Source organism: Euprymna scolopes, chromosome 9, assembly GCF_053919585.1.
Source record: "Euprymna scolopes isolate OS-2025 chromosome 9, ASM5391958v1, whole genome shotgun sequence".
NCBI classification, from domain to species: Eukaryota; Metazoa; Mollusca; class Cephalopoda; order Sepiida; family Sepiolidae; genus Euprymna; species Euprymna scolopes.
This window is the reverse complement of record NC_136490.1, coordinates 81,975,035-81,984,547: the sequence shown is the minus strand read 5'-3', so window position 1 is coordinate 81,984,547 and position 9,513 is coordinate 81,975,035. Positions and strand designations below refer to the sequence as shown.

Below are 9,513 nucleotides of genomic sequence, written 5' to 3'. Positions count from 1 at the left end.
AAGTGTTTGGAGAAAGGGAATAAAAAATTTGCCAAATGCATTTAATATAGGGACAAAATTTTCCAAGTGTATTTACAGAGAGAGAATTAAAATGTATCTCGATGAAAATGGAATATACTGTATTTTCCAAGTGTTCGGAAAAGGGAATAAAAAATTTACAAAATGCATTTAATATAGGGACAAAATTTACGAAGTGTATTTACTAAAAGAGAATTAAAATGTATCTCGATGAAAAAGTAATATACTTTATTTTCCAAGTGTTCGGAAAAAGGAATAAAACATTTGCCAAATGCAGTTGACATGGGGGACAAAATTTGCCAAGTGTATTTAATAAAAGAGAATTAAAATGTATCTCGATGAAAAAGGAATATACTTTATTTTCCAAGTGTTTGGAAAAAGGGAATAAAAAATCTGCAAAATGCATTTAATATAGGGACAAAATTTGCAAAGTGTATTTACAGGAAGATAATTAAAATGTATCTCGATGAAAAAGGAATATACTTTATTTTCCAAGTGTTCCGAAAAAGGGAATAAAAAATTTGTGAAATGCATTTAATATAGGGACAAAATTGGCCAAGTGCATTTACAGAAGGAGAATTAAAATGTATCTCGATGAAAAAGGAATATACTTTGTTTTCCAAGTGTTTGGAGAAAGGGAATAAAAATTTGCCAAATGCAAACTTACAAGGGACAATATTTACTAAGTGTATTTACAGGAAGAGAATTAAAATGTATCTCGATGAAAAAGGAATATACTTGTCCAAACTTGTTTTCCACACGCACGCACGTATATACACAACTACGTATATACACCCCAGGCACGCACGCAAGCACACATACGCATTAACCACACATACGTACACACATACGAGCGTGACGTCACTTCCGTTTTTTCTCCACACGCATGCGCAGAAAACCAAGGTCCCACGCGCAGCCCCTTTTTCTTCCTCTTTCATCGGGTGGTTTTTGAGCTGACCAGTCGCACCAGATTTCGCCTCCCGCCTACCAGTGGCCACTCCTCGTCAAAACATGTGCGCGGACGGTTAGCGACCTGCATACGTTCGCCCTTTCTTTCTCCCCCGTTTTCATAAAGCAGCAGTCGCTTTATGTGTGCCTTTTCATTTCCTCCTCACGTTTGGATTTTTCATCTTTTGAAATGAACATTAGCTTTTTATTTTTCTACGAAAAATAAACGTGTTCAAATTTATTCAACAAGCGTTTTCATTCCTTCATTTTCTGTTTGTTTCATTGTATATTTTTGCAGCGGTTTGGTGTATTATTATATACTAACCCGTTACAAATTTGGTGACCCCCGAACTTTAAAATGAAATGAACGTTTTTGAAGGAACCACGTGTTGAACTCTAACACAAATATTTACAAAACACACGGAAAATAACCGGACAACCACGTGGAAGAATAACGTCAAACCGCGAACAAAAGACGAGTAAAATAATAATAATGTCACTACAACCCACGGAAACCCAGCATGAAACAATGACATTGAACATTCCACCCTTCAACCCGGCGAACACAAAAATATGGTTCGTCCAAATACAAGCTTTATTTGACGCCAAACGAATTACCTCACAACGAGCGCGTTATTGCTATCTCGTCGAGAAACTGCCTTTGGAGATAGGGGAAGAGGTTATAGATGTACTTGACAATGTGCCTGAAGAAAACCCATACGACACACTCAAGCAAGCCATTCTACAGCGAACTGGCGTTTCTAATGAAGCCATGCTGCGAAACCTGTTCACACAAGTTGAATTGGGAGACCGCACACCGTCGCAGTTACTACGACACATGAAATCCTTGTTAGGAGAAAATAAAATGTCTGACAGCATTATGCGTAGCTTGTGGATGAATAAGCTACCCGCGACAGCAAAACAAATCCTCGCGCCAATGTCTGAAGAGACGACGTTAGAAAAACTCGCCGACATAGCTGACCGGATACTCGAAAGTTCCCGAAGCCGACAAGTGTACGCACAACAACAGCAACCAGTGCAAACCCGAGACGAGGAGCTAGCGGAATTAAAGTCCACAGTGGAAAAGCTGTCACAACAATTAGCCGACGTTCTCCAAGTATGTCGACGTTACCCCAGTAACTACAACAACACGCGACAAAGGACCAGGCGAAGAAGCTCCAGCAGCAGGCGACACGGTTCACGTGATAGACAAAACATATGCTTCTATCACAGAAAATTCGGCGCGGACCTGTGCGTTCAAAAAAACAGCACAGGGAAACGAATTTTCCAGCCAGTAACGACGACAACTGTAGCTGGAATACACAAAAAAGGTCGTCTGTTTTATATCCGTGACAAAATTCACGGATATAACTTCTTAATAGACACCGGAGCTGAAATCAGCGTCATACCGACACCGCATGGCCATCCAACGGGGACACATTTTCTCACTCTGCAAGCTGCTAACGGGACTAAAATACCCACTTTTGGAGAGAAAATGTTAAACTTAAACCTGGGAATGCGAAGGAATTTTGTTTGGAATTTCACCATAGCCAGCGTGACCACTCCAATATTAGGGGCAGACTTTTTAGCCCATTTTAACCTGTCTGTCGACATGACAAACCATTCGTTAACAGACAACGAAACGAAGATTTCGGTGAGAGGAACCACTTCAAAATTTTTAACCACCGGAATCAGCGCTGCCTTACCCGAAGATGCACACGTCCGCCAGCTACTCCAAAAATATCCTCAACTTTCCCAGTCGTTTAAAAATACGGACCCTATCAAGCATAGCGCTAAGCACTACATCAAAACCACAGGACCGCCCGTCTATTCAACCCCCAGACGCTTGAAACCGGATAGATACAAATTGGCAAAATCCGAGTTTCAAGACCTACTCCAGATGAGAATAATACGGCCCTCGAAAAGTGCTTGGTCATAACCACTCCACATGGTACAGAAAGCTGACAACACCACATGGCGCCCGTGCGGAGATTTCAGGCGTTTAAACGCAAAAACAATTCCAGATAGATACCCTATCCCCCACATCCATGACTTCGCCAACGGACTTCAAGGCGCCACAATTTTTTCAAAGCTGGACCTCGTAAAAGCCTATTTTCAAATTCCAGTCGCAGAAGAAGATATACATAAAACTGCACTAACAACACCATTCGGCCTTTACGAGTTCCTTAGGATGCCTTTCGGGCTTAGAAACGCCTGCCAAACTTTTCAACGTTTGATTGACGAAGTTTTCAGAGGTCTGCCTTTCATATTCGCTTATGTGGACGATGTTTTGATTGCCAGCAGAAACCTCGACGAACACAGACAACACCTTGAGCAAACCTTTAAATCACATTTCGGCCTGAAAATAAATGTGTTTTCGGCCAACAAGAAGTTAAATTTCTCGGACACTTGATTGACAAGGATGGAATTTCACCTCTACCCGAAAAAGTAAGCGCTATTTCTGATTTTCCTGTACCGACATCTGTCAGACAGGTACGCCGTTTTGTAGGCATAATCAATTATTACCGACGTTTTTTGCCTAACTGCTCTACGTTACTCGCGCCTTTAATGGACATGTTAAAAAATCGGACAAAAAACCAACAGTTAGTTTTGGAGGGACCTGCACTCCAGGCCTTTGAAAAATCGAAAACTGCTTTGGAAAACTTCACCAAACTAACTTACGTCCAAGAGAGCGATACAACGGAACTCACACTAACAACGGATGCATCTGAAATAGCAGTAGGTGCAGTCATTCACCAGATTTCCGACAACAAAATGACCCCTATTTCATTCTTCTCGGCAAAGCTAAACAAGGCGCAGAGTAAATACCAGGGTTGGATCAAATACTGACTTTTAACAATTGAAATACAAATACAAATACTTTCGTTAAGGTTACCAGAAATACAAATACAAATACTTTTATTCCTAACTCTAAAAATACAAATACAAATACTTTTATTCCTCAATCTCAAAATACAAATAAAAATACAATAACTGATTTAAACAATCTGAAAATATGCGAAGAAAAGAGAAGAAATATTTCCTTCCAAATTTGACATTTACATTACACTCTATATCATGTCCTCATTGCATTTTATCATCATTAGAGCTCTGAAAGTTTCCGGGCCAAGTTTGGTTAGCTCTGGGGTATAAAAATTACCAGCCTTGCTGAAAACTCTTTCAGATGGTGCCGATGTTGCACAGCACCCTAGAATATTTCTGGCGAAAGGCTTCAAAATCTTGAAGCTCTTGTTTTCCCGCCAGTACCTCAGTGGGTTGACGTCAAAAGCCAGAACACATTCTTCTAAGTAGGAATCGAGTTCTGCCTTTACCACTGTAGTGTCGCTTATTGATGGACTTACATTTAGCTTCCCAGCTGGTGGCATGTAGGCAAAAAGACGAGGGCGTTTTGCATTCATGTCAGCCTCGTCTTGATTTGTGTTCACGGTCATGAAAAACTTCCTCTCTTGAACTGTGTTCTTCAAAGACAACTGAGTTGACTGCGAAATAATTAGGCCCACAATCTTCGAAATATTTTTATTTTTCATTTTTTCACATGACAGCCATGACAGCTTAAACCTGGGGTCCATGACAGCTGCAGCAATGACATCAGTCCTATCAAGAAACGGATGCAATCTCTTTTTGATAGAAGACTGTAGTGCATTAGCCAAGTTTAAGCAGTAGGTTGGTTTACTTTCCATGAATAGTTTGAGGCTGTGTTCAAGGCCAAATACAACTGGTGCAACGCAAGAAAGTGTCACCATGTTTTCTCCTTCCACTTGCGACATTGCCTCTTGGAATGGGTCCAAAATTTGCACCACTTCTTTTAGCATTGCTATTTCCACTACGTTCAATTCTCGTATGTTCTTGCACGATCCTAGGAGACAAATAGCTGAGTTGACGCCATTGACATCTTTGAGAACTGACTTAAGCATAGTCAGTTGAGAGTTCCATCTAGTAGTATTAGCAGCCTGCAGTGAAATCCCAATATTTTCCAAGAACGGTGCTGCCACAGTAGATCGCCGTATTGCAGCTACAATACTACAGCACTTGTATATCACAGTTGCAATTGCGCTGCATCTGACACTGGGATCATTGAAGGCATCTCGTATGCAGATTTGTTGTGTGTGTGCAAAGCAACTGGACCGATCCGGTGGAAGAAGGGCAAGGACTTCATTCAGATCAAGTTCTTCTTCCAAAATATCAAGTTCTTCTTCCAAAATATCAATGTTATCTATGTCTCCATTTTCCTTGATACTTTCATTTTTCACTTCATTTCCATATAATCCTGGTAGACATATATCAAATGCTCTCACCATAGACGAAGCATTGTCTGCAACCACTTTCCTCACTTTGCCACGAATTCCAAATTTAGTCACTACATCCTCATATGCTGTAGCAATATTTACAGCTGTGTGTCGCCCCTCAAACTTATCACAAGCAATGACCCGCGACTTCAGCTCCCATGATGAGTCGATGAAGTGTACGGTGACACCAAGAAAAGATACCATTTTCCGATTTGTCCAGAGGTCTAGTGTCAGGTAAATAAGACTGAGGTTTTCAAATTCGTTTATCAATTGCGACTTAATGTCATTTGCTCTCTGCAGGAGTAAACTGCTTCTAAGTGTGGTTCTGCTTGGGAACACGAAGCGTGGTTCTGCTTCATGTAGAAGAGCTCTAAAAGTGTTACTTTCCACAATACTCAAAGGCAGTTGGTCACATGTAATGGAGTTTAAGAGTTTCTTTACCATAGATCGTTGTTTGATGTGCTTAGTGCTAAATTTGTTCTCTTGTAGAGGCTTGGTTTTGAAGAACGAAGTCATTTTGTGCTGTGATGAATGTGATGCACAGAATTATGTCAGTCGTCAGAAGACCAAATTTACTCAGGGGATTGGAGGTATCAACTTAAAATATCTCTAAAATATTGATAAATTTAATTTTAGTCATAACTCTAAAACTAGACTGTGTTTCCAAGAACAATCTATGCGTCATTATTAAGGCAAATGTGTCTATTAATCCAAGATAGTTAGAAAATCTATAATTATTGACTTTTAATTAAACTTTTGGGACTACTCAGGAAAAAGTATATGAATACTTAAAAATATTCATTTTAAATACAACTTTAAATAGCTATAGTTATAAGTTTTCAAATTTCTATAAATTGAAAATAAATTAATTCAATTAATTTCAAAACACTACTTTTAAAGAATTTCAAACGAAAAATACAAGAATTAATTATTTCAGAGGAAATATACTCAGTGACCTAATTGACAGGGACAAGGCGCCAGCACTAAAAAATGTCCCCAAAATGGTTTCATACTCAACTGTGAACTCTTTGAAAGGGTCCATATAGACATTTAGTAAGTAACTGTGAAACCGGATTAAACATTTAGGTGTGAGATTCGCTTAGTGCGAGAGGGTGTAAATCCATGAATGGGAGTGGGAGGTCAAAAGTTTTTTTTTTAATCTACAAGTTTAGACATCCAAACAACTGTTTAAATTACTTTATTATAACTTTTTCTTTAATAATCCATATTTAATAAATATTTATATAAAATTATCCGAAAAAGGCCAAATTTGAAGCATAAATTTGAAAAAAAACAAACAAAAATTTTGAAAGCCAAACTGCTTCAAAAAAAGCCAAATTCGCGAAATTTGGCCTTAAAAAGCCAAGCTGGCAACCCTGAATTGAAGCTACTTGACTCACAGACTTATCGTCACTCAACTAGCAGCAGCGTGTGTGACTGGAAGTGGACAGGGCTGGTAGACTGGTACACGTACGCAACATGTATGTGAACAGAGTTGGATCAAATACTGACTTTTAACAATTGAAATGCAAATACTTTCGTTTAAGTTACCAGAAATACAAATACAAATACTTTTACTCCTAAGTCTAAAAATACAAATACAAATACATTTATTCCTAAATCTAAAAATACAAATACAAATACAATTACATTAAAATTGTATTTAAATACAATTGAAATACAAATACAATTGTATTTGATCCAACCCTAGTAAATACAGCACTTTTTCGAGAGAGCTACTCGCGATTTACCTTGCAATAAAACATTTTAAACATCTTCTCGAGGGTAGAAATTTTTCCATCTATACGGATCACAAACCCTTAACATTTGCTCTACACACACAGGTCGACAAATACGGCCCTCGAGAAATTCGACATCTCGATTTTATTGCCCAATATTCTACCGATATACGGTACATAAAAGGACACGAGAACATTGTAGCTGACGCTTTATCTCGCGCAACGATTGCTTCTTTAAATTCCGCTCCACTAAGTATGGAATTAATAGCACAAGAGCAATCAGCAGATACCACGCTTCCAGCTATAATGGAAAAGACTTCACTGAAGCTGGAAGAAATGCCGACACCATTCGGAACAACAAACTTCTACTGCGATGTATCGCAAAAACAACCTCGCCCGTATATTTCACCGAGCCTCAGACGACAAGTTTTTAATCACTTTCACAATTTGTCCTACCCAGGAAAACGCGCCACTGTGAAATTAATAGCGGAACGTTTTGTTTGGCCAAATATGAATACGGACATCCGTAGTTGGACCAAAACTTGCGTTCCGTGCCAAAAAAACAAAATACACAGGCACACCAAATCCCCTGCAGGAACTTTCAGTGTACCTGATGCCAGGTTCACCCATGTGCATATTGACTAAGTTGGACCCTTGCCCACTTCAAAAGGGCACACCCATATCCTTACTATAGTCGATAGATTTAGTAGATGGCCGACAGCAATAGCAGTCAGAGACACATCAGCCTCAACGATAGCCAGAGTATTCCTACAGGATTGGATAGCTATTTTCGGAGTACCCTCCGTATGCACAACAGACAGGGGCGCACAGTTCCAATCAACTCTTTTCGCGGAATTTAATAATTTGTTGGGAACCAGACACATAAAGACTACTGCGTACCATCCGTGCGCAAATGGCATGGTCGAGCGCTTCCACAGACAATTGAAAGCATCTTTAGCGATGAATGAAAAACGCGCGGACTGGGCAGACAATTTGCCGCTCATACTTTTAGCAATTCGCAACACTGTGAAGGAAGATTTGCAGAGTACGCCCGCAGAATTAGTTTTCGGATCAGCTTTAATTTTACCCGGACAATTCTGCGAAAACAATGTGAATATTGCCCCAACGACAACCTTCGTGACCGAATTAAAACGTAAAATGTCACAATTAAAATTCACTCCAACCAAAAAGACAGACACGAACATTTTCGTTCCAAGGGATGTTCACACCTGTAAATACGTGTTTATCAGCAACGACGCGGTCAAAAAACCACTCTGTCCAAATTATTCCGGACCCTATCTAGTTCTTGACAGAAGTGAAAAATATTTCACTATTTTAAAAAGAGACAAAAGAGACACTATAACAATTGACAGAATCAAACCGGCATTTATAGACGAACAATTGCACTTGTCCCCTAGTCCAATACAAGAAAGTACACACTCACAAACGGACGAAGAGACTACGAGAAACAATACACCAGAAACAACAACAAAAAGTGGGCGAAAAGTTCATTGGCCCAAACATTTCAAACAATATATTACTTATTAAAAACACACATAAAAAAATAACTATAAAAAAAAAAATACATTTCTATACACATATATATATTTTTTTTCTTTCCCCAGGAGGCAGAGTATTGTCCAAACTTGTTTTCCACACGCACGCACGTATATACACAACTACGTATATACACCCCAGGCACGCACGCAAGCACACATACGCATTAACCACACATACGTACACACATACGAGCGTGACGTCACTTCCGTTTTTTCTCCACACGCATGCGCAGAAAACCAAGGTCCCACGCGCAGCCCCTTTTTCTTCCTCTTTCATCGGGTGGTTTTTGAGCTGACCAGTCGCACCAGATTTCGCCTCCCGACTACCAGTGGCCACTCCTCGTCAAAACATGTGCGCGGACGGTTAGCGACCTGCATACGTTCGCCCTTTCTTTCTCCCCCGTTTTCATAAAGCAGCAGTCGCTTTATGTGTGCCTTTTCATTTCCTCCTCACGTTTGGATTTTTCATCTTTTGAAATGAACATTAGCTTTTTATTTTTCTACGAAAAAAACGTGTTCAAATTTATTCAACAAGCGTTTTCATTCCTTCATTTTCTGTTTGTTTCATTGTATATTTTTGCAGCGGTTTGGTGTATTATTATATACTAACCCGTTACATACTTTATTTTCCAAGTGTTTGGAGAAAGGGAATAAAAAATTTGCAAAATGCATTTAATATAGGGACAAAATTTACCAAGTGTATTTACAGAAAGAGAATTAAAATGTATCTCGATGAAAAAGGAATATACTTTATTTTCCAAGTGTTTGGAGAAAGGGAATAAAAAATTTGCCAAATGCACTTAATATAGGGACAAAATTAGCAAAGTATAGCTACAGAAAGAGAATTAAAATGTATCCCGATGAAAAAGGAATATACTTTATTTTCCAAGTGTTCGGAAAGAGTCAATAAAAAATTTGCCAAATGCATTTAATATAGGGACA

General features: G+C 39.0%; 1 protein-coding gene across 1 annotated transcript; it reads left to right on the top strand.

The window, feature by feature from the left end:
- The first annotated feature begins 1,495 nt into the window (after window positions 1-1,495).
- On the top strand, window positions 1,496-5,801 carry LOC145284603 (uncharacterized). Its single transcript, XM_080133512.1, has 2 exons — window positions 1,496-2,083; window positions 5,763-5,801. Exons 1-2 carry the CDS (start codon window positions 1,496-1,498, stop codon window positions 5,799-5,801), a joined length of 627 nt encoding a protein of 208 aa, XP_079989638.1.
- The last annotated feature ends 3,712 nt before the right edge of the window (window positions 5,802-9,513 follow it).

Bases quoted from the DNA above. Each gene is read 5' to 3' on its own strand.
- LOC145284603 (XM_080133512.1), top strand. From the start codon at position 1,496: ATGACATTGAACATTCCACCCTTCAACCCGGCGAACACAAAAATATGG. The intron at 2,084-5,762 runs GTATGTCGACGT...GTTCTCTTGTAG, and splicing joins AATTAGCCGACGTTCTCCAA to AGGCTTGGTTTTGAAGAACG.